General features: G+C 43.4%; 1 protein-coding gene across 3 annotated transcripts in view; it reads left to right on the top strand.

Annotated features, from left to right (window-relative positions):
• SETD1B (SET domain containing 1B, histone lysine methyltransferase) overlaps nt 1-26,061 on the top strand; it is a 127,266-nt gene that overhangs the window by 89,390 nt on the left and 11,815 nt on the right. For 2 of the 3 annotated variants that reach the window (XM_030219359.1, XM_030219357.1), the window contains exons 8-16: nt 3,255-3,428; nt 3,616-3,703; nt 3,818-4,035; nt 6,583-6,691; nt 8,997-9,416; nt 11,596-13,167; nt 17,054-17,220; nt 18,596-18,727; nt 24,567-24,686. In XM_030219359.1, the coding sequence (XP_030075219.1) occupies nt 3,255-3,428; nt 3,616-3,703; nt 3,818-4,035; nt 6,583-6,691; nt 8,997-9,416; nt 11,596-13,167; nt 17,054-17,220; nt 18,596-18,727; nt 24,567-24,686 (3,000 nt within the window). The remainder of the gene's footprint in view (nt 1-3,254; nt 3,429-3,615; nt 3,704-3,817; nt 4,036-6,582; nt 6,692-8,996; nt 9,417-11,595; nt 13,168-17,053; nt 17,221-18,595; nt 18,728-24,566; nt 24,687-26,061) is intronic. The other variant, XM_030219358.1, reaches the window with a different exon arrangement.

The raw sequence follows: 26,061 nt of genomic DNA on the forward strand, positions 1-26,061 counted from the left end.
GCCTCTCTTCTTCTTCCAACGAGAAGAGCTCAGGTTTTGAACCAAACCCAATAGTATAGACTGGTCTAGCAGGACTCAAGGAAAAATATTTAACAGGTGTGAATAAATTTCACAATTCATACCTGTAGTCCTGAGGGAATGGTCTGCAGCTCTTCCAGTCCTACATTCTGGCTTCACTGTTGTTACCTTTTTACCCATAGGTGTGCCAGGGGACTTTACAGTCTTATTTATTTATTTAGATTTTGCTCACACCTTTTTCAGTAGTAGTTCAAGGTGAGTTACATTCAGGTACTCTGGATATTTCTCTGTCCCAGGAGGGCTCACAATCTTAAGTTTGTACCTGAGGCAATGGAGGGTTAAGTGACTTGCCCAAGGAGCAGCAGTGAGATTTGAACCGGCCACCTCTGGATTGCAAGACCGGTGCTCTAACCACTAGGCCACTCCTCCACTCAGCAACATTCCATGTAGAATCTTCAATATTTATGTATTTTTTTAGATTTTGCTCACACCTTTTTCAGTAGTAGCTCAAGGTGAGTTACATTCAGGTACTCTGTGTTTACAAGAATCAAAACAACTAATGGGTAAAAAAAAAAAAAAATTACCAAAATGTCCTTTCAGTAGGAGTCACCCCAACTTCTTAATGAAAAGGACCATCAGTTAAAATGCTTTAATGGTATAGAGGCCAAATATCGCAACACTGGAAACATTCAGAAGGGGGACACCATTTAATCCTATTGAGCCGTTTGTCCCAAATGTACTTATAAAAAGCAATATTCTAGCTTTAAATAATATCACCACAACAATATCCCAAAGTTATCCAGAAATGAAAAATGATAAAACAGATGCAGATATACTGTTCCATGGCTCTGGTGTACTCAAACTATTCCACAAATTTTCAGTTCAAAATTCCTGGATGTGGTCCACGTTTTGAAGAACCTTCTGCTTCAGGGGGAATTAAGCAACTTGTTTTCTTGTTTAGTCTAGCTCTGGTTCCCAGCTCTTCTAAAACTTTAGCGTCGTTAAAGCGTGAGTAGCACAACCATTGCCTACTAACACTTGGGGAAAAAAAAACAGAGAGTCACATGACCTGCATCACCAATCAAAATATCAGAAAAACTTTATTGATGCTGTCACAACAAAGACATCCATTCTGTTTCAGAATTTCTACTGACAAGATGCATTGCTTTGAGATGGTAAATCCAATCCTGTTCACGATACAGCAAGTAGCAGTCTCTTCCTGGTCCTTGTTGCAGCCATTTTGCCTCATGCAGTGAGGAGCCGTTCTTTTTTAAATTATGGGGGTAATATTCAGTGGCAGCAATCAGTGTTTTAATTTAAGTACAAGCTGCAGCATTTCAATTAATTATGCATATTCATTGCATTCTACATGTAAAGGACAACTTGACATGTGTTTATGTTTAGAATACTAGTATTTACAGGTGCATATATGGCAGCATGCTTAAATTATTTTAGATTTAGATTTTTGCTCACACCTTTTCCAGTAGTAGCTCAAGGTGAGTTACATTCAGGTACACTGGATATTTCTCTGTCCCAGGAGGGCTCACAATCTAAGTTTGTACCTGAGGCAATGGAGGGTTAATTGACTTGCCCAAGATCACAAGGAGCAGCAGTGGGATTTGAACTGGCCACCTCTGGATTCTAGATTCTCAAATAGTAGCAACATTCCAGAATCTCAAAAAGTGGCAACATTCCATGTAGAATCTTCAATAGCAGCAACATTCCATATATTTATTTAGATTTTGCTCACGCCTTTTCCAGTAGTAGCTGAAGGTGAGTTACATTCAGGTACACTGGATATTTCTCTGTCCCAGGAGGGCTCACAATCTAAGTTTGTACCTGAGGTAATGGAGGGTTAATTGACTTGCCCAAGATCACAAGGAGCAGCAGCGGGATTTGAACCGGCCACCTATGGATTGCAAGACGGGTGCTCTAACAACTAGGCCACTCCTCCACTTTCCATAGCATGTATTTGCCAAGGGGGGTGTACAAGAGGGATGGTGCATGGCATTGTTTGCTCGTGACACCTGCTTAGCTTGTTGCCTCCCGTCCCTGGGAGAGGCCAAGGGAAAGACTATCACACACAAGAGACAACTGTTATTTAATTGGCAAAAGCTTTTGGGAAGAGGCTCACAGTATTCTCCCAATTAGAGACGTTCACCCGAGCTCTTCAGCCCTCTATTTTGCTTCTGTTCCTTTTATTTGAATATCGTGTAACGTTTTGTTCCACATAAATTTGCAGTTCAGTTATCGTTCTTGTGAGGCAAATAAGCAATAACTGGAAACATATACTGATTAGTTATATATTATTGTATTAGTTCAAGGCTAAGCAAAAATGATATTAAGATTCCAACATTGTCCCCCTGCAGGATGGGCTTATCACATACTCGGCTTCGTGTTCTTGTCCCAGACATCTGTTCAGAATATGTTCATCACATACACAAACCACAAGCTGCCTAAGCTGTTCTTTTCTATTTTCTGCTTACATTCTTAACCCTTGATACTCCTCTCTGGATAGGGAACATTCTCATAAATGTTCTCCGGGTCTTCAGTAGGACAGAGGCGGGGCTCCCATTTCTGCACGTCCCTGTCGCACTTAAGCTTGCACACTTACATCAACACTTTGACTGACCTTAGTTGAGCCCCTAAATTTTAGGCTTGTTGATAGCTGGGTTTGCTAGTATTCTGTAACGAAATTTAGGTGCCTACTTTCTGTTATAGATAAAGCTTCTACCAGGTGTCCCCCAGGCACCGGATCGAAGGCAGCTAGTTATAGAATTGCCACCTGAATACACAAATTGGCTGCTGCCACTGTAAAAGGATTAATTTAGGCCTAAACTAAACAGTCGACCACTATAGAGATAATTTGTATCACTCTCCCCTTCACTGTGCGTATAGTTCCTAGGTGGTTAGACGTATTTTCAACCCAGCACTATCCATGAATAACTGCATGTGAAAATTGAGCAAAGTCTTGGCATCAACCACTGGTAACATCTGCTGAGACCTTTGGTCTGGAGCTGGTTAATGATCTCTCCATGGTTCCATGGTTCACTGGTGTCTAGGTTGCGATGTGACCTGGATAGGATACATCCTTCACTTGAGATGAGCCGTTAGGTGAGGTTAGGATGACCCAGTTCCTGGAAGCCTAGAATCAGATTATGTGTGTGTGTGAGAGAGAGAGAGCTTAGAGTATGGGTCTATGGTACATTGACCTTTTTGCGTTTGCTGTTTTACAGGCCTCACTCACGCCAGTGAAGTCTGGAGAAAGTAAAGATGAGGACAGACCAAAGCCAAAAGACCCAATAACATCGAGTCTTTTAGAGAACTGGAACAAGGGGGAGGGGCTGGGCTATGAAGGCATCGGCTTGGGCATCGGTTTGAGAGGAGCTATCCGACTACCATCGTTCAAGGTGAGGTTCTGGAGAGGTTTTCACAGTCATAGCTTTGTAAACCTGAAATGTAGACTGCCTGACCCCATTTTCATATCTCATACTCGTACAAGAGAGAGCAGATAAAAGTGACGGGGCAGAAATAGGTACCTACTGTAGAGAGCTTACAATATTGATTTGATGTGATTTTCTGGTCTCTCTATTTCAGGTAAAAAGAAAAGAACCTCCAGAAACCACCTGTTCAGGAGACCAGAAGCGAATCCGACCCTCTGTGTCTGTCGACGATGAGGATGAAGGTTTGAGAATTGTGTTGAAGTTGTAAATGAAGTGACGTGCAGTTATCACATGGGCGGAGCTGGTGTCTCCATGAGTTTCACAAGTTTCTTACTGGGTCACTTGTTACTTTTCAGCAGAGTTGGAGAGGGACCGAGACATCTCGGATGTGACCTCCGACACGTCTAAGAATGAAGCAGATGCACCCATCATCCGGAGACGGCCGGCCAAACCCCTAGAACTGGGCAGCGAGGGTGAGGAAGAGGAGGAGACCTCTGAGAAAGAGGAAGAAGAGGATTCGTCCTCGGAAAAAGAGGAGGAAGAGGAGGAGAGCTCCGTGAAAGCATCAGACAAGGTAGGTCTGTGGTGGGCCAGCAGCTTTCTTTGGAAATGTCTCTTTGAGCCCTTGCAGGTTGTGGCAGCAGAAACGTAAGAATAAGGGCCTGGAAGTCATTTGCCTTTTTTTATACTGAGTCTCATGGAAACAGACACTGCTTATTGATTTGATTTCAGTGATAAGTGGTTTCCACTCTGGGGTCAATAATCAGGGAATGCAATGGGCCATTTTTATTTAAACTCTGGCACTGGTGTATATTCGAAGCACTGAATATGTATATAGAAGACCAGATTCTATAAATGAGGCCGAAAATTCGGCACATAGCGCTAAAGGGCACTTCAGGATGAACATTCCTTATAGAAATAGCATTGGTGCTCAGCTTTAGGCTTAAGGACTTAACGCTAGCTGAACATATAAATCCTGGCTCGCAAAGTGGGCACAGACCCTCGCTATTATTTGACACTGTGAATGCTTCTGACCCGCCCGTGTCCCTCTCGTGGCCATGCCCCGTTTTGAGTGACACGTAATCTAATTTAGGTGCCCATTGTTATAGAATAACTCGTAGCTAGGTTAGTGCCCAAATCATAATTAGTGTCAATAAAGTATGATTGGAGCCCATTTAGCTAATTATTTTTGGGTGCCCAAATTTGGATGATCTTCATAGACTCCAAGGGATAATGGGGTCACTGCTCCAACTGATCAGCAGGCCTAAACTAAACGGTTAAGTTATCCAGTTGGTGGCTGAATATCGTCACTGTCTGAGTAGTCATTGTACCTCAAACCCAGCTTATATGATTCAGATAGTACTGGTCATTCAGTGAGATTTTCAACCCCTAAAATGTACAGATAGTGGAGTTACATAAGAACATAAGCACCGCCATACTAGGAAAAGACCAATGGTCCATCAAGCCCAGCATCCTGTCTCCGACAGCGGCCAATCCAGGCTTCAAGAACCCGGCAAATCCGGCCACTGGTGAAATACGTTCACCAATGGCCAGTGAACATATAACTTGGTTTGAATATCAGTCCTTCTGTTTTTATTTGGGTTTTGCATTTATATTTATATTTTATACTAGTAAAAAAGGCCCGTTTCTGGCACGAATGAAACGGGCGCTAGCAAGGTTTTCCTGGGAGTGTGTATGTTTGAGAGACGGCTACCACACTCCTCTACTTATGTTTGAGAGAGAGAGAGCCAGAGCGAATGTGCGGGTGTGTGACAGAGTGAGACTGTCTGTGTGACAGTGTGTGTGTGAGAATGAGAGTGTGTGACAGGGCCCCCTCCCCTGTTCCTAGTGCCACTCACCCCGTTCCCTCCCCTCCTTTTCCTCCTCCTTCCCACACTTTGGGTTCCTTAAGGCTTTCAAAAGTCTATGTACCCCCGTGGCCCTAACGCCCAGTATCCGGATACCCCACCACTTTCCTCCTCACCCCTCCCCCAAGATGTAACACTTTCACGTCCTTCATTTTTTTAAAAAAGTGTCCTATCTACCCTGTGTACAAATGCCCTGCATTCAGATTGTGTTCCTTTCGTAAATTTTCATTTCTTTCATTCATTCAGAACTTGCCCCCCCCCCCCCCCCCCCCCCCCCCCGAACACTTTTGGTTCCTTCAGTCTTTTAAAACTCTCCTATGTACCTACCCTGTGTGCTAATGGCCAGCATTGAGATTGTTTTCCTGTCCCAAATTTGCATGTCTTTCAGTCATTCACAACTCCCCCCCCCCCCCCCCCCCTTCTCCAGTTTAACACTTTCGTTTCCTTCAGTCTTTTAAAACTCTCCTATCTACCCTGTGTCCTAATGGCCAGCATTGAGATTGTTTTCCTGTCCCAAATTTGCATGTCTTTCAGTCATTCACAACTCCCCCCCCCCCCCTTCTCCAGTTTAACACTTTCGTTTCCTTCAGTCTTTTAAAACTCTCCTATCTACCCTGTGTCCTAATGGCCAGCACTCAGATTGTTTTGCTTTGCCAAATTGTCTGTCACTGATTTCACTGAGGTCAGTGCGTGCCTGCCTAGCAGACCACTTCCGGCAGGCAGGGTCCCAGGCACAATCCTGTTGGAGGTGAGAATTATTATATAGGATACGCTCCCTTGGATAGAAATTTTGCCTTCTGAACAGCTAGAATTTCCCCTGCAGGCTGCAGCTGGTACTGACACATGCAGTATTGAAACTGGTGCTAGGAGGAAGCCACTCCTCTGATACAATCGACTTCCCTGTCAGAAAGGTGCCACCATTATGAAACATATTTCCATAGTAGTAAAACACATGCACAGTGCTGTACAGATGCACTTAAGAGTCAGTCCCTGTTCTGTGGAGCTTAGCGACTTGAACAGAGGAAGTTACAGAATGCTCAGACTCAGGCAGGGGATTGTGTTAACCAAGTAACGGTTTCTGCTTTCTAAAGTCTGTGCAGGGAAAGCAGGCGAGTGGGCAATTCTTGCTCTGCCTTCTTTTGTGCCTTATTACAGTAGGAATAATGCACAGGCTAAGCCACCGGTCTGTTAGCATTAAGACCTGGCAAAAGCGTTTGTCTTCCTTCTTTATGAGTATGTGTTTGGCATTAAAGGAAGAAGATGCTGATGATGAAGAGGAGGAGGAGGAGGAGGAGGAAGAGGAAGATGAGGATGCAGATGTTGAAATCAGTGAAAAGGAAGGCGAGCCAGACTCAGAAGAAGGTAAATTTTAATGAGAGGTGGATTGGTGACATTTAATTTTATATTTATATAATTTTGTATGTCTGCCAAATGACAACCAAGATGGTTTGAAGTAAAAAATCAACTGACCAGCACTGGTGATTCTCTTTCCATTTTGCAAAACCAGTTTGATATGTGCAACTGTAAATCTATACAAATAGATAGAGCTCTAGAAGAGACTTAATTAGGAAAATTCCACCCTTGCATGAGATCATGGCTTCAATTCAGTTACTTTACCGATGGAAAGCACAGTAACATTTGTTTACGAGTTCTATGAAATTAACCTTTTTTTTTTTAAAGAAATCTGATCCAGTCATATAAATAACTGGTATAATGCCTATGTCATGCAGATGACCTAGGTTTTATTCCCAGGTAAGGTCATCCATTCCTCAGATTGGCCTGGGATGCACAGGGAGATTTACTCCTTATCCAACAGAGCCACCTAGTGACCAAACCTTATCCGACAGTGCCACCTAGTGGCCAAACCTAGAGTCCACAATTGCTGGAAGACACCTTAGTTGTTATAAGCCAAAGACTGTTGTAGTAATGACTAGGCTAAGGCCCAGATGCACAAAACCTAACGAGCCCACAACTTGCGTTTTAAACTGGTTCCAGCCAGTTTAAAACTCAAGTAGTTTACCCCGGGCATGCACTAAGGGCATTTTCCCTACCACGGTAGCAGGCAACGAAAACGGAATGCAAATGTTTGAAAAGCTATTATAATGAGCTGCAGTACCGTTGCAGCCCATTATAATCAGATGCACTACCGTTTTTCCGATTCCCTTACCGTAGGAACCCTAACGAGATGTCTGACCTCTTGTTAGGGCTCCTGTGAGGGAATCGGAAAGGAAAAGGGCCCCCAAACAAGGTAAAAAAGAAAAAAAAAAAAGCAGGGAGCGCATGTGAGGGGCATCCTTTAAGGACATACTCTCCCTGCGCTTGTGAGAGAAGTCTTTTTTTTTTCTCGCAGTTTTTTGTTCTGCCGGCGCTCGTGTTTTTTTTCCCCCTTCTATTGAGAGTCTTCGCCGCACCACTTACCCCTCCACAGCGAAATTTTTATATTTTCCTGGTTGCCGGAGAATCGGGACGTCCCTTTAGATTAGGCTCCTCTTCCTGGTCTCTTCAGCCAATCAGAGCGCGTTTTGCTGACAACAGCCAGCTAAGCCCGCTTTGATTGGCTGAAGAGACCAGGAAGAGGAGCCTAATCTAAAGGGACGTCCCGATTCTCCGACTCAGGTACCGAAGGACTAGAGAATGCAAGTGAGCTACAATGAGTAGCTCATTTGCATTCCCTATCGTTGATGCATTCCCGTTCCCTACCGATTCGCTATGGAATCGGTAGGGAACGGGAATTACCAATGTCTTTAATGCATCTGGGCCTAAGTGAGAAGGAAGAGGAGATAGGAAGAAATTTCTGTGTATTTATGACATCACACTAAGGGGTCCTTTTACAAAGGCCCCCTAACAGTGGTCAGTTTCCGTAGAGATGGCATGAGACGTGGCCTGTTCTAAAGAGACTCCATTTTCAAAGCAAAACGAACTTAACTACAATGGAATTACTTAGGTGCTGAGACTAGTTCCTTCGTGTTGTCCTCTCTTAGTCTTCATATCCTGCCCTTGATCACAGGATAAAGAGGGAGAGGGGGGGGCCAAGGACCTCTGAGTCTTTGATTATTGGGAAATTCTAAACTTGAATGACAGGCACTCATTTTCACATTAATTTTTTTCACCCATAGGATTTGAATTATACAATGGTTGGAATTATCCACATTTCTGAAAACTAATTTGATTGGCAGTTGAAACAAATAATCATTTATGATCTCTTCCCCCCACCCCAATTTATTATAATTTTTTTTTTTTTTAGATAAATACGTTTTTGCGCATAGCTGAATGCAGCTCCTGGGAGAAGAAGTAAATTATGTTAGAAAACTTAGAGGAAGAGCTAGGAATGAGACCAAAAACACCAGGGCTAAGAAACAAACAAGTTTAATATTCTGCATATTCTGTGTATTATTTCTGCTTTTGTGGAGGAGTAGCCTAGTGGTTAGTGCAGTGGACTTTGATCCTGGTGAACTGGGTTCGATTCCCACTGCAGTTGCTTGTGACTCTGGGAAAATCGCTCAACCCTCCATTGCCCCAGGTACAAAATAAGTACCTGTATATAATATGTAAACTGCTTTGATTGTAACCACAGAAAGGCGGTATATCAAGTTCCATCCCCTTTTGTGTTACAGAGGATTAAATGTAATGATATGTAATGATTTGTGATGATGCTTCTCTTCTGCAGAAGATGTAGCCAGCATGGCTTCTTCAAAAGCTGAAGGGGAATCGTCTGAAGAAAGTGAGGAGTCTTCGGAGTATGAGTCGAGCTCGGAATCCGAGGAGGAAGAGGAGGAGCTGGAGGAGGAGGAAGAAGAGGAAATCAAAGATGGACCCATGCTGACCACTTACACAGAGATGGAACCCATTGTCCTGGAGAAGGCAGACGAAGACCAAGAGATAATTCTAGAAATGATCCGGGTGGGGCCAGAGGACCTGGAGGAGAGTGAGTTGAAGGCAGAGGAACTGAGCAGAGGAGAAAGAGAGCTGAATGAAGAGCAGGCAGAGATGGACCAGAAGCAGGAGGAACCTCTTTCTTCTGAAATTCTCCTTCACCCCTTAGAAGATCAAGAATCAACGACGGCTCTCTCACTTGGAGAACAGCCAGGTAGCACATGCTAATTTTTAATCAGAATTTTCTCATCCATGGGGACTAGACAAGCTTATAATATCAGAAACTTTGGCTAAACACATGTTATAGAGCTGGCCCAGTGACCAGTGCCACGTTCTTTGTACTGCTGGGTTTGATTGGAAGTTCAGGCCTTCTGTTTTCCAGTGCCAACTGAGTGAGGCTTGGGATCCTGCAGGGGTTGTACTCACAGCCCCTGGAGATAAGGGAGTCACAGCTAGTCTGGCAGTACTGACACCTCCTGGCCAGATTTAGGGCTCACGGATGCAGGGCTCAGGCAAGAACCTTGGTGCATGAACCCCCAGCCAAGGATTGTCACCTGCAGTGAATGAACAAAAGTAAGTTTGAAGGGGATAAACAAACAAAAAAAAAGAGAATGGTGAAATCCCTAGGTAGTTGTGAATGAAACCTTATGGTTCCAGATCCCAGAGGGGGTATACAATAGGGGGAGGGGAAATCCTTGGAGAGTTATGAATGAAGCCTCTTGGTTCAGATTCCAGTGTTGGTTTCAGTTGAACTGGAAGCAGCCCCCTCCACAACTCCTACAGCAGTAGAGGCCAACCGAACCTGAATGTGCTGCTGAAATTCGCCTCTCTGTTTCGGTTGAAACTGAAACAGGCCCATCTTGGCTCCCTGGACAGCACCCAGTCCCTTTCCTGGGACCAGACAGAGTACCCCTTCCCCTCCCAGGCCTATCTTAAACCCTGGTGGTCTAGTGACCTAACTGGGGCAGGAGTGATCCCCAGTCACTTCTGCCCCTGCCTTCTCCGCTATCAAAATGCCTGCCACTTTGATGGCAGAGTTGACGGGGCAGCATTGACTAGGGCTCACTCCTGCCCCAACTAAGCCATTAGACCACCATGGCTTCTAAGGTAGGCCTGGGGAGGGCCTAGGGGTGGTGGGAGGGCAGCATGTTTGGTTGGTGGGTGTGTGGGGGAGGTGGCAGAGAGTGGGCTACACTTTTGGTTAGGGGAGGGGAAGTTTGGTTTCAGCTGTAAATACACCAACATTTTTGGCCAAAACCGAAATATGGTTGAATCCGACTAGATGTTGGATTGTTGTAAGCACGCTACAACAGAAGTTTGGACATAGTTGCAGAAATGGCTGGGTTTTGTTCCTGTATATAATGAAACACATGGGCAGCCATTTCAAGAAGGAAATGCCACAGATGAACAAAAGTGCAGATATCATTCCCATTTGACCTTTGGCTGACAGTTTGACCTATGCTGGGAGGGGATTGTTTAGGAACGATAGGGGAAGAAATTGGCTCATTCACAGAGTGGTTGGTTTCCCTGGCGGTGGTATGTTATGTTATATTACACAGGACTCCTATTCCGCAAATACTATAACAGTTCTACGCGGATTACACAAATTCAAGAAGACTGGATAAAACAAACATTCCAGGAATTACAATACATCTGCCAAACACAATCTAATTTCCTAACAATACATATTTACGAAATAAATATGTTTTCAAGATTTTCCTAAACACTAAATATTCAGAAAGTAATTGAATCTGAAATGGTAGCAAGTTCCACACCAAAGCTGCTTAGTACTTAAGAGAGAAATTAAACATCTCGCATGATTCAGGCCTCTTTACCGATGGAAAGCACAGTAACATTTGTTCACGAGTTCTATGAAAATAACCTTTTTGAAGAAATGTGATTGAGCCGTAAATAATCAGGAGCATCACCGCTCATAATTAAAAAAAAAAATAATAGTACACAATCGCCTTGACAGAGAACACCTAACAATGCAAACGTGACAGTGGAATTTAACCCTTTGGTTGTCTGTATTGAAATGCTGTTTTAACAAAAGTGCCTCTTTGATCTGAATAATTACAATCAGTCACTGTTGGTCAAATTAAAAAAAATATATTTACAATGAAACTAAATACGAAAACCAGGGGTTCATCTTACTGACAAGAATAATGCTAATTTGTGGCCAAGGTCTCACTGTGTCTTCCAAAGAAGAACACTCATTTGACATTGAGCTTAGCTTAGCTGAAGGATTATATCCCTCCATCAAGTAAGCAAAATTGTAGACATAATTGTGACGAGCTCTGTCCTGTAAAACATGGGAGATGGCTTATGAGTGTGTTTTGTACCCCAGTTGTACTGATAATTAAAACAGTGCTGCAATGGATTGTGTTTTTCAGAGGAGGAGTCTGAGCCGTGTGTGGTGCTACAGTTGGAGGTGCAGGAGGTCCTAGAGCCGGAGACCCCAGATGCAGAAACTCCCCTCCCTTCAGCACCCTTTGAGGCAACTGTGCTACCCCTGGCCACTGAAAGCAGCTATTTTGGTAAATCCGATGAGAGTGACTTGGCACTTCAAAGCAAATTGTTGTCAACGGTGGCCAGTGGGGAAGAGAGTCTCCCTAGGACTCCTGGGAGGGAGATAACTGCACATTTGGATTCTCTCATTGTGGTTCCTCCGGTCCCTCCAGTGCCACCTTCTCCACCTCCTCTTCCACCATCTCCTGGGAAGGAGGAACTCTCCATCCCTCCACACAGTTTTCCAGAGCAATTGGTCACAGCCAGGACGCCGATTGAAGATGAACTCCCAAGGACACCAGGCCGGGACATCCTAGCCAAATCCTCAGGAATTCTGGCAAAGTCACAGAGTACAGAAACAGTTCCAGCCACACCAGGAAGTGATGCCCCTCTTACCGGAAACAGTCTGACCCTCAGTTCCCCTCACATTCCTGAGAGTCCCTTTTCATACCTGTCTCAGTCTCCTGGGGTTAATAACGGTGTTCCACGGACTCCAGGAAGAGATTTCAACTTCACCCCTACATTTCCAGAGCCCAGTGTTGCCCTTCCTTGCTTTACATCTGGTAAGAAACCATCGATTGATGAGCTGGATGAGAACATGTTTAAAGAACCCCCCCGTGCTTCCATTGTGATAAGTGTAAATACCGTCCCCTCTCCTTTTCCCTCTGTAAGTCCTCCAGAGGCAGATTTCCATAAAGAGTTTAGATTACCTCCAGATAACGTTGAATCCTCTGTGGCTTCAGAATATGTAGCAGAACCCAGAATGATGTCAAGTGAGGAAAGCGAGCCAGAAGTGAAACATGATTTACCCTCTCCTGAATCACTGCCTCCACCCCCACCATCCCCTCCACCATCTCCCCCACCTCCTCCACCTCCGCCTCCTGCTCCCACCCCAAAGAGGAAACCTGGGAGGCCTAGGCGGTCTCCTCCTTCAGTTCTGTCCTTGGATATCTACTCTAGCAGAAATGCCGAACCTTCTCCTGTTTCCATTGCCTTGACGGAGAATGCTGTGAGCCAAGAGTTTTATGATGACCAGCTTGACGATTTGTGCAGAGTGAAAGGTCTTGAAACAGTTCCCCTAGACTTTAGGAACGATGGCTACTCGGACAAATTGACTTATGAAGCTCTGGTAGAGAAGCTTCCACTTAAGGAACTAGAAAACCAGCGGCCTGAGGATATACGAGAAGAGTATTTTGTTAAACCTAAAAGGCAGTGGGCTAGAAGACCCAAAAAAAGACATGAGGAGATCTCAACAATTCCTTCACCCGAGCATCAACCTCACAAGCCTCACTTCAAGCCCCGCTCAGAGTTTGAGGAAATGACCATTTTGTATGACATTTGGAATGGGGGAATAGATGAAGAGGACATCAAATTTATGTGTATTACCTATGACCGACTGTTACAGCAGGACAATGGCATGGACTGGCTGAATGACACCCTTTGGGTGTACCATCCTCATATCCTTTTGGGGCATTGTGTCATGAGTGAGAGCAAGATACAGGGTTATCTTTAGGGAGGTACAACCTGTGTACTTGTCTAGGGCACCTTGAGGGGCATAACCAACCACAGTGCCCTGGGGGGGCCATCCTACCCCAGTTATGGAGGATGCTGCCAGCAGGTATTTTGATACATTCATGTCAATTTCTGGGGAAAATAATATATCTTATTGATAACTTATAGAGGAAGGTTTATGCTTTGCTCTGGCCATCCCTCAGCTAGGAAAGTTTCCCTTTAAAGTTGTAAACCCAGTGAGGAGACTGTAGTACTCAGAAGTCCACACTTACCACTCAGTTTCCCATGGTGTTTTGTTCTGCTCTTGGCATGCTTTCCTAAAAAGGGATCCATTCACATCCAACAAGTCTCGTGAAAAGAAGATTTGCATTGACCCCTAAGTACATGAGGAATGAAACAGAGTTAGGGGAGAGCAGTGGGGTGACCCAACCTCAGCTTACAGTTGTCCAGATGTTAACAGTTAATGCAATTAGTGTTGATAATTGCAGCTGTATGTGGGTCACGGGTACAGCGGTAACATAGAAACCTAAAACATGACGGCAGGTAAAGAACATACGGCCCATCCAGGCCTCCCACTCAGTTCTACAATCCCTTCCTCTCCCTCAGAGATCCTCTGTGCTTGTCCTTTGCTTTCTTGAATTCCAATATGGTCCTTGTTGCCACCGTGTTCCCCCTATAAAGGGAAGAATTGGGCAGCTGTAGGCATTAGTTTGCCACTTGGAAGGGTAGAATCTTTTGGGGTACTTGGTACTGAATATGAAGAGGGGATGACTGATTAGGTAGGTGATGTAGGCAGGGCACGTAACAGCATTGCCCCTTCCATTGTGGGCATGGTGAGAGGATGGGGCTGAGGTTTTTTTTTATAAAGGGAGTGTCATGGAGTCAGATAAGGACTGAGATGCACTAAAGACTAAATGGTGGAGGCAAGGGTAAAAACGATGTATTTATTTCTAGCTCAATAAGCACTTTCTATAAGCAGTGTTAAGTGATATACATTTAGTCATTGTACAGAGCCATGAAAACCTGTGTCTGTTTCCTTAAAAGACATTATGGCGGTACAATATTAAACCTATTCCCTCTGTCCCCTCAGTTTTCTTCTTTTATTGATGTCATCGTAGGTTCTATTTACCCGTCTATGAGCCAACAAGAGAGGTCGGTGTACCTGAGCTTTGCAAACCTCAAAGACCTTTCCTTCATTGTTCTCGCTGGTCCTTTAAAAAAAAAAAATATGTCACAACCTAGAACTAATCTGTAGCTACTGGTCTGCTACTCTCCTATTTAAAAGTAGATTTGGATAACTTCCTAAGAATTTGGTTTGTAACAGTAAAGCGTTTGACGGGTCCTGGGGCAGTGTCGCAGACAGCCAATCCAACAAAGAGAATCTGGCGTGAAAGTGAAACCCAGCTGGACCCAGCATAGTGTGGGGCGGCAGGGGAGTTATTTTCAAAAAGGAAGCTGAGATGTACAGATTTGTCTTGGCTCACAGTAGGCTACGTTGCTGTCACATTAGAACAGTCCCCATGATAATTTTTGGGTTGGTGGTTTTCACCTTTGGATCTTTACGGGCTTTGACTAAGTCTGGTTTTGCTGGTAAACAACGTACGCAAATCAGCTTGGTTCATTGACTGGATAGGTGCAGGTCGATATCATTCATTTGTTTATTTTTATTTGGCATAGTGCCTATATTGGTATATTGTGAATAGCTTGCAAACTGGATCATCTTGGCTTTTTCAAGAGCTGGATTTAAAAATGACAGCAATAGAGACATTGTCCCATCCCAACCCCGCCTTCATTGCATTCATGCTTTGCTTCCCATACAGAACTGAAACAAGTGCTTAAAAAAAAGTTTATTCTCTTTGATCGAAACCAAACTGGCCATAAGTTTCAATCTGACCCTTGGAAGACTGACGCATTCATCTGGTGGTCCAACTTTTCAGACTGTCTTCGTAGCTGGAAAGTCCACCACCGGTGCTTTGTGCCTAATGTTCAAAGGTAAAATACATGTGGGCTGTGGTGGGTATAAAATACTCGCTGGCCTTTTGCACTTTTGTTTTTTTTTGTGTGAGTAAAAATGTTCTATGGAAAATCACATCTGTAGATCTGAATCTATAAACTACATGTGTTATTTTCCATCCCCCTCCCCCCAAACATGCCACTGGGAATGCATCCTCCGAATTTGACCTAAAGTAGGCACACCGTGGCTTTTTAAAGGAAAATACGTTTCAGGCATCCAATTTTTCTGAGTAAAGTGCTTAGAAATTTGCCCTCATAATTTATCACAGTTGGAAAATGGATTACATTTTTATTGGGGCATAAAGTGGGAAAGAAAGAATGATCCAGATTAACCAATTTAGAATCTAAGGTTGGGTAAAGCCCTGACCTGTAGCCTTAATAGTCTCCACCACATCTAATGATTTAGGTGACTATAAACCAAATTTTCTGAGCTATAAAATACTTGTAATAAGAAAAATGGAAATGAGGAGGGGGGGGGGGGGGGGGTCATTCTTTCGCTGTGTCTGGTGGCTCCACAGTGGTGATCCAGTACATATTCTTTGGTTCTTCTAGTGAATTCCCCCACAGCCCTGACCTGTTGGTACTGTGTAATTGAAAGTAGTTGCTTCAACATAGTAGATGATGGCAGAAAAAGATCTGCATGGTCCATCTAGTCTGCCCAAGATAAACTCATATCTTGAATTTCTACCTGTCTTTTTCAGAGCACAGACCGTATAAGTCTGCCCAGCAGTATTTTCCGCCTCCCAACCACCAGTCCCGTCTCCCATCACCGGCTCTGGTACAGACCATATAAGTCTGCCCTCCCCTATCCTAGCCTCCCAACCACCACCCCCTCTTCCCCCCCCCCTGCTCCGCCACCCAATTTCAGCTAAGCTTCTGAGGATCCATTCCTGCTGCACAGGATTCCTTTATGCATATCCCACGCATGTTTGAATTCAGTTACCGTTTTCATCTCCACCACCTCCCGCAGGAGGGCATTCCAAGCATCCACCACCCTCTCCGTGAAAAAATACTTCCTGCCATCTTTTTTGAGTCTGCCCCCCCTTCAATCTCATTTCATGTCCTCTCGTTCTACCGCCTTCCCATCTCCGGAAAAGATTTGTTTGCGGATTAATACCTTTCAAGTATTTGAACGTCTGTATCATATCACCCCTGTTCCTCAAATCAGACATTGCATCATAAAATAGTCCTATGACTTTCTACAACCATCCTTTTCTTCTAGGCCTGCTACTCTATAGATGGTCTTAGATTAAGGGCATAGAGAGTGGCTACATTGAGGATTTTTGGTTTTGCTCAGCTCTTGACTGCAACCTTCTGCTCTTTGAAAGGAAAGCAGAGGGAGCGGCAGGTGCATAAAATCAGAGACCTACAGAGAGAACTTCCTCTATCTTTCCATTAGCTTGTGTGTCAGACAAGCAAGAGCTGGTGTGGAGGGCCAGCACAAGTTTCTAAAAAGAGAAATTGCTCTAAAATATCCCTGCTTTATTTTCCTGGGGGTTACTTCTGACAGAAAGGGGTCGAGAGAGAAGGCTACTGTGACGAGGGGCCATTTTTAAGAAGAGATTATAGTATTTTTTAAAAGATATTTGCCACTTTCTTTGCAATTAAATGATTTGTAAGAAGAATTGGATTTGAAATATTGAGTGACTTTTTTTGGGGTGAGATCATCACTGCTGCAATGTCCTTTTCTTTCACCTTTTCATTAGAGTTGTGCACTGCAAACCCTTCAGCTAATGGAAGGGTTCTGTCGCATTCTGCTTGTTCTCTCTGACACTGTACTTTTCGCTGCCTGTGGATTGTTCCTTAATCACTTCTCACCAACCAGTGTTTTATCCCCCAAGAAGAAGAAAAGAGAGGATGGCTTGCGGGAGCATATTACAGGCTGTGCCCGCAGCGAAGGATATTATAAAATCGATAAGAAAGACAAACTTGAATACCTCGTCAATACTCGTGCGTTCACGGACGAGCCTCCGATCGATACGCAGGTATGTAATATCATGCTGGAGAATGCCTTATGGCAGTGGTGATCCGTGATCATCGCACACACGCAACCTATAAAGATGCAGGCTAAAATATGTGCTGATGGTTCTTTGAGTGAGTATGTGGCTTTTGGGTCCTATAATTTTGACTTGGCTGCATCTGCTCTTTGCTGCCCCGAGAGACTCCTGCCTTAGGTGACCACCTAGGTACGCCTGATGTTTTGGGCCCATCTTTGACAGGACCACATGCACTGGAATAAAACCAGGACTAGATCAGCCAATTCTGCAAAAAATTAAGCAGAGGCGTGGCCTAATGGTTAGAACCCAGAAAGCCTGGTTCATATCCCTCTGCAGCTCCTTTTGATCATGAGCAAGTCGCTGAAGCCTCCATTGCTTCTGCTACAAATGTACTGTAAGTCCTTCAAGGATAGGAATATACCTTCTGCACCTGAATGTAAGTCACCTTGAGTACAACTGAAAAAGGTGTGACCTGAATTATTAATAACTAGTAAAAAAGCCCCGTTTCTGATGCAAATGAAACGGGGGGCTAGCAATATTTTCTTCTGTGTGCATGTGGAAGTGTGTGTGTCCCTGCCCTCTGGCCTCTCTCCCCTCCCCCCTCTGAGTCCTTCACTGTTACAGAGCCAGCGATTTGATTTCGTGCTCTGCTGTTTTCCTTCACTGACTGTGTTACAGAGAGGGCGGGGCAGACACTCATAGGGAAACCGGATATCTCGCCCCCTTCACACTTCCGGCTGGAGGCTTCATAGAACGTTGGTGTTGCTTTTTATATAGAGAGATATTAAAATAATCTATGTCTTGCCTTTCAAATATCAGCTAGATAATGTTCATAATAAAAACAAATAATTAAAAATGAAACAACAATAAAAATAATCTATATCATAACAAGGAGGCTGATATTTAACTTTTTTAGTTATTTTGAATTTATTGAATAGATGTTTTTTTCTTTTAGGTTTTCTTTTTCTTGCAAGGTTATGGGGTCCTTTTACTAAGGTGCACTAACAGATTTAGCACACGCTAAATGCCATGCAACCCGTAAGTATACAGTGGACTGTATGGCATTTAGTGTGCACTAATTGTTAGCATGCGCTAAATCTGTTAGTAAAAGGACCCCTCTACCTTTAGAAGATATTGATTTAAATTGGGTTGGATGTTGGGGTGGAACTCTCAGTCTTATGGATCTTTGCACTGGTTATCTTTCTGTTTATGATTTTGATTATTATTTTGTAAACCATTTTGAATCAATTTGTTCAGCAAGGTGGTATTAAAAGCCTAATTAATTCATAATACCCCACAAGGTTTGTTATGCTTAACGTTGACCTGGGTATATGAGGCATTGTCCTTCATATTTCCTCCGCAGGGAATGAGTATCCCAGCCCAACCTCATGCTTCCACGCGGGCCGGTTCAGAGAGAAGATCTGAGCAGCGCCGGCTTCTCTCTTCATTCACAGGGAGCTGTGACAGTGATCTGCTCAAATTCAACCAGCTGAAGGTCAGTGTTCGCCTCAGAGTGGCGGTGTATGGAAGCCTTTCTCTTCGTCCAAAGAAGAGACTTGTGGAAATGAGACTTGTATGTTTATGTGTGTGAGATGCAGATTTATTTATTTATTACATTTGTATCCCGCACAATTTCCGCTCATTGCAAGCTCTGGGCGGCTTACATAGTAATAAATCACAAAATCATGAAGTTAACAATGATTTAAAGTATTATATAACAATAAAACGTAATTAGACTAAGGTAGGTTGTAAGGAGAGGAGAGAGTGAGGCAGGGAAGAAGAGGGGAGAGAAGCATGGAAAAGGGGGAAGAAGGGAGGGGGAGTGGGAAAGGGTGTAGGGACGAAGAAAGGGAAAAGAAAAGTAGGGAAATGGTAACCTGAAATAGACTCAAGTTCAACGTGGCTTACAAACAAACAATGAAGTGATTAAAACATGATAACGTACAGAATATAACACAAATTACAATAACTTCAAGAAGCAAATTAATACATGTGCAGTGAGTAACCAGGGATTTAGACTATCTCAAGGGCAAACAAATAATTAAGGACGGATAGGTGAGAGCAGGGCCTTTTTTGAGGGGGTACTTGGGGGTACTGAGTACTGGCACGTTTTCCATTGCTAAAATTGACCTTTGGACCCCAAGTTTTAATGAATTTGCTCAGGCCCTACACACCAATTCTGCCTTGTCATAGATTCTGTGACTGGTTGCAGAGGGCTGGCTATTGTGGGGAGGGTCCCCCAGTGATCACCCCACCCCGAAGGGTGGCCTGGCATTTGAGTACTGGCACCTTTTTTGCTAGAAAAAACGCACTGGGTGAGAGCATAATTAGGCAGGACTAGATGGGGAATCAGATTAAGAAAAGTGTGTGGATAAAATTCAAATAGAGTTCTTTGTATTCAGAAAGGCCAGACTGAAGAAATGTGTTTTTAGAAGACTTCTAAAAGTTAGATTGTAACATTGTTCTAAACCTGACTGCTTCTAGGGTTTCAGGGAATTCAATTTGTAAAGATGCTAATTGCCTGTCTTTACAGAAAACTGAGCATAGCTTTTAACTATTCCTGATAATATGGCTAAGAGGTTGTTTTTAGAAGGAACTTGAGCTACAGAACAGCTTGTTATTTTCTCACATAAGCTGTTATAAAATTATCTGGGGGGGGGAGATAATAGGCACATTAAAGTAGGTGCAGATGTAAACAAATTATAGCAGCTGTTTTATGCGATCGTTCTGGGGGCAGAGAGTAAGCGGAGCAGGGTCAGGATTGCTAGTTATACACAAGTTTTATGTAATACATTCTTATGCACAGCTCCGACCTGTGCACCAGATGGAGCGGTATATCAAATACGAAGAAACATAAACACATACCTCGGAGCATGTGTAATGTTTACCTGCTTTCCCTGAGATAATATTTTTTATCTGTTTATTGGATGAACAAACAAAACCAATAAACTTTATAGCAAAATGAGGCAGTATGTGATTGCTGTTGCACACGCTGCCTCTCCAGCAGAACAATGTCAAATGTATAACAAGATCCTATTTCAGTATCTGCTATTTTCCACCACTATGTGCCCCTGCCCCTCCTTGCTACAATTTATGCTTTAACTGTGTCTTATAAAGAGGGAAGAACCACCATCAGCCCAATAATTCTAGGATGTAATACGGGAATGCGACAAAACTGGGCGGTTTAAGCCTGTAAACTGTATTATTTATTGAAGTGTATTTCTCTAGTTTGGCCAGCAGGTGGTGCATGTTTATGTTTAAAGCTGTTACAGAGAAACGATGTGGCCAGCTACTTTAAAAATTTGCTGTTCTGGGCTCTGATTGGCCCAGGAGCTCAAATTCAGCCAGGATGTACTAGCTTTTTCCCCAGTCTTAGATTGGGAGGGAAGAGAAAAGGATCTCTTCACTGAGACTCTGTGAGCAGTTATGTTCTATAACCTGTGAGCAGCTATATTTCCTGTACTCTCCAGGTACTATTCAGGTAGTGAACAAATGCTTAGATAGTTTTATAATTGATCCATATTCAGTTACCTGTTATTGTGTGCTATTTTTGTTCCGTTTTTATGGTTCACTGTTCAATATTTTTATGACAATAAACGTTTTTTTAGTTTATTGCCTCTGCTTGTCTGGACTGACTAAGAATCCTGGTGGTTTGTGTGTTGGGTCTGTGCTTTTTAGGAACTGTGGGACCACTGGGAGTGTGGCCACAGCAACCTAGAAATCGCCAGAGAACACCTTGAGAGTGGGAGACTCACCTAGAGGCAGTTGGGATCCAGTCAGTAGGAGAAGGGTGCTAGTGTAGAGCATAAGTGGCAGGTGCATGAGGACCTGAACTGTGCTGGGGTTAGCCCCTCTAAGTGGCCGCAAGGTTAGCCCCAGGTGGGTGCTAGGCGTTTCATGATAGGGAATATTGCTGGTTTAAGATTTTACTGTGAGCTGTAGGTAAAAGTGTATTCACAATAGTTCCCTGGGGCTAATTAATGAAAACGCATAGGTGAATGTGGTGCCTCTAAAATAGGTGCAGCCTTTCTGCTTTGACAGCCTAGGTGGCATCTTTTAAAAACCTGACCCTTTGGAGCATATTGGATTGCTGTTTGTTTGTCTGGTGCTTCTGCGGCCGTCCGACACTCCAGACGGATTTATTTGCCTGTGCTAGTATTTTGCACCAGGTTTTTTTAAACCTTTGCTTGGAAAGTGGTATTGTGACCCCTGAAGCAGGTGGTTTTACCACCGAAACATGGATCGTGTCTGTGCTTTGAATAAAGGACTCTTTACCTCACCCCGTTGGCTGGTTGTGTTTTGTGGCATCCTCTACTCTTGCTTTGGACTTTGGATTACACGTAGAGGTTTCTTCTTGTCTGTGTTTGTGGCTTCCCTTTAGAGTAATGTCATATGGCGCATCCATAGTAAAACAGACATGGATATCATTTGCCTCCTATTGAAACATTTAGGACTGAATTCTGTATACGGTACTGAAAAATTGGCACCGATAAAAAAATTAGCAGTAAGCGCTATTCAACGTTTGGCACCAGGATCTTTACCCAGTTTTGGGCACAAGGATTTACACCAACTAAAACCTGGTGTAAATTCTCGCACCTAAATTAGACACTGATCCCCCTTATTCAGTAAAACTGCACACAAATTCCAGGAACACCTCTGATCCACCCATGCTTCTCCTAAGCCACATCCCCTTTTGAGATCCACGCATAATTCCGGTGCCTAAAGATGTATGCACAAATTTAAATTAATGCCAATTAGCGCTGATAATGCCCAATTATCGCACTAATTGGCTCATTTCTCAAATTGCATATGCAAATAGAGTGCAGGCCCATATTTGCATGTTCAGTTTTGAGCGCCATATGTAGAATTAGGGTGTATATCCCTCTCTTACATATCTAAAGCAGATCACCATGTCCAAGAACAATTGATGTGTGTCCTGGCAGCTTGCGTCACACCTTTAGTGCTGTCGCTGCTGGCTTTCTGTTTTCATAAAAGTAAAAATGACATTGAACTGCTGCAAAACGACCATGAACAGATTTGAAATTAGAAAGGAGTTGATCTGTCATGTTTTTTCTTTTTAAATTAATGGTAAGGACGTTTAACCCTTTGGTGTATAATATTGGTCAACTGTCATTGATAGGCGATAAGCGTGTGTATAGGGTACTAGCACAGACCATCGCTTTTTTCGTGGTGCTGTCGCTTCCGCACCTGATCTTGCTCTTCGCGCGTCTTTTATTTCTATCCTATTTTATTACTTATATTTTTGTCTTTATTTGGAGTGGAATGGATCGGGTGGATGTGAAGCGACTGTTCACGCTATCCAAAAATACTAGGACTAGAGGGCATGAGTTGAAGCTACAGTGTGGTAAATTTAAAACGAATCGGAGAAAATTTTTCTTCACCCAACGTGTAATTAGACTCTGGAATTCGTTGCCGGAGAACGTGGTACGGGCGGTTAGCTTGACGGAGTTTAAAAAGGGGTTAGATAGATTCCTAAAGGACAAGTCCATAGACCGCTATTAAATGGACTTGGAAAAATTCCGCATTTTTAGGTATAACTTGTCTGGAATGTTTTTACGTTTGGGGAGCGTGCCAGGTGCCCTTGACCTGGATTGGCCACTGTCGGTGACAGGATGCTGGGCTAGATGGACCTTTGGTCTTTCCCAGTATGGCACTACTTATGTACTTATGTACTTATCTTTACTGTATAGTCATGTGACACCTGTGCCACATAGCCACACCCTTGTCATCTTAGCCCCTCCCACTGTATAAGTGGGCAGAGCATTTGAGCTTAAGAAGAGACCTTGTGGCTGAGATAGACACGGTAGACCGGTCCATCAAGCCCAGTCTGGAGTACATGGAAGAACCAGGCAGATCCTAAAGGACCGATCCATCACTCCCAGTTGCTCACTAAATAAGTAAGAGATGATGATCCTAAATTCTACTTGTCTAGGATTAATTAATGCATCTGTCTTCCCCCCCCCCCCCAAAAAAAAAATTCTCTATACTTTTATAAAAATGCAGCTGTGACCACATTCTCCAGAAACAAGTGCCACAGCTTAATTGTGCATTGACTGAGAAAATACTTTGTTTTTAATTCTGCTGCTAATATATTTAATGGAATGCACCCCCCAGCCCCAAAGTCCTAGCAGCATTTGAGAGGATAAACCAGTCCCTATTAATTTGTTTCACAGCACTCATGATTTTTCAAGACGATTATAAATGCTGAGGTCGATATTCAGTGTTTAAAGCATGCAGGAGAGGCTTCTGTTCACTTAAACCACACTGAGCGGGTCATCCGCCGATATTCATTGGCACTTAACTGGATAGTGCTGCCAAATATTAGCTCTGACCACCTGACACAATCAGGGAGTGCCAGTGCGGTCCGTGGGCAGAGTCAAAGCAGAACCACAGGATATGCGGGCACCAGCAGTATTCAGTGCCAGTGCTCTCACACCTAACTGGGGAGATAGGACCACATGAAAAGCAGTCCTGTCCCCAATTTTTTACCTGCAGGTACTGGCACTTAATATCGGCTGTCGCCTGCATATCTTGTGGGTTTCTCCGATGATCCGGATATTCAGTTCCGGTACCTGAGATTGAAATATCTGAATATCTGATTCTAATTTTGCTGGTCGTGATCAGAGTTTAATGAAACGCAAAACGTTAAGGGCATAGTTATCAATGTGGACTACTGGTAAGATTTTATTTAACCACTAACATACGCTATTTTGCAACAAGTCCCATTTAATTAGTGAGAGTTAGTTACTAATAATTGGAGTTAACAGTAAAGTAACATTTCTTAATAGTAGCCTACACTGATAACTTTCCCCTTTAATTAAAGAAATGTCTCTAAAAATTGAAATCACTTCTATATGTAATAAAAGTGAGCCAAGTATAGGAAAGTCAAGCCATTGTGACATCACTGATGAGGCCGGCTCTTAGGCATTGGTGGAATGAGGCATTATGACATCACAATACCAGAGACTGATAACTTTCCCTCTTGGTGTTTAGAGTTTCAATATGGGTTACCATTAAGACGTGTTATTTTACCACTAACTTGTGCTGTTTCAACATAGGTCCCTATTTATTCAATGAGACCTTGTTACTAATAACTGGGGTTAATAGCAAAATAACGTGTGTTAGCAGTAACCCATGTTGGTAAATATGTCCCTAATAATGGTATTTACTGGGAAGCAACACATCTGCTTGTTAGGATGGACAGTTTGTTCCCGCAAGGTTTTTTGGAAATGTTTTCTAGCAGTGCCACATCACTTAGATCCTGCACACCTACTTAAAATGTTTTTTTTTTTTTTTTTTACATCTGGTTTCAGTTCCGGAAGAAGAAGCTGAAGTTCTGTAAGAGCCAAATTCATGACTGGGGCCTGTTTGCTATGGAACCCATTGCAGCCGATGAGATGGTGATTGAATATGTGGGTCAGAATATCCGGCAGGTAATGTCTACCCTCTGATTATGCCATTGATAAGCAAAGCTCTGATACAGTTACACTCAGCTGAGCATTTCCACTGAGACGCAGCACCACACATACAGCAAAAGCAGCTCATTTCAGAGCTAGCTTGATGGCTCACTGACAGTGCTGGGTGTTGCCATGTGGAGATGGGGAAGTAGTAGAATTAGAGGATATGTTCAAACATGCGTGGGATAAACACAAAGGAATCCTGTTTTGAAGGAATGGATCCGTGGAATTTTAGCGGAGATTAGGTGGCGACGTCGGTAATTGGGAAACAAAACCGGTGCTGGGCAGACTTCTACGGTCTACGCCCTGATCGTGACTGAATAGATAGGGATGGGCTGGAGGGTAAATTTTAAGGGGCTTTGACGTTAGCTTCAGAACTTAGTACAAGAAGAGTGCTGGGCAGACTTCTATGGTCTGTGCCCTAAGAATGGCAAGGACAAATCAAACTCAGATATACATATAAAGTATCACATACCATATAAAATGAGTTTATCTTTTTGGACAGACTGGATGGACCGTACAGATCCTTATCTGCTGTCATGTACTATGTTACTCTTTGGGGTTCTACATGGAATGTTGATACTAATTGGGATTCTGGAATCTTGTAACTCTTTAGGATTCCAGAATCTTCAGAACTTAGTACAAGAAGAGTGCTGGGTAGACTTCTACAGTCCGTGCCCTGAGAAAGGCAAGGACAAATCAAACTCGGGTATACATATAAAGTATCACATACCGTGTAAAATGAGTTTATCTTGTTGGGCAGACTGGATGGACCATACAGGTCTTTATCTGCCATCATTTACTATGTATATGAACTGATGTTTCAGGATGGTCGACTTAGGAGTAAGGTCAGGAAGTACTTTTTTACAGAGAGGTTGGAGGATGCCTGAATGCCCTCCCGTGTGAGGTGTGGAGACAAAAACAGCGACAGAATTCCCTGGATGGAAAGAGGGTGGCACCAAAAGAAAACTTAGCAGTGCCTAGATGCCAACTCCAGTAATTGGAAAGGAAGACCAGTGCTGGGCTGATTTCTACTGTCTGCATCCTGATTATGGAAAGGCAGATCAGGCTAGGCTGGATTGGGCTTCATGGCAACTCCAGCATTTGGGAAGAAAGGCTAGTGCCAGGCAGACTTTTCCAGGGCACAGACTGTAGACTAGTTAGGACAGATCAAGAACAAGTATGTATATTTTTTAAGCAACGCATTTTTTATTGATGACTTTGCAATATAATAACAGCCAGACATATATGACAATAATGCACAGTTCAGAGCTTAGGATGTGGAGGCATGATATGAAAATTCATCATCAAACAGTTAACAATGTTATCCCATCCCATCCCTACATTGAAA

The sequence above is a fragment of the Microcaecilia unicolor genome, chromosome 11, assembly GCF_901765095.1.
Source record: "Microcaecilia unicolor chromosome 11, aMicUni1.1, whole genome shotgun sequence".
Taxonomy (NCBI): Eukaryota; Metazoa; Chordata; class Amphibia; order Gymnophiona; family Siphonopidae; genus Microcaecilia; species Microcaecilia unicolor.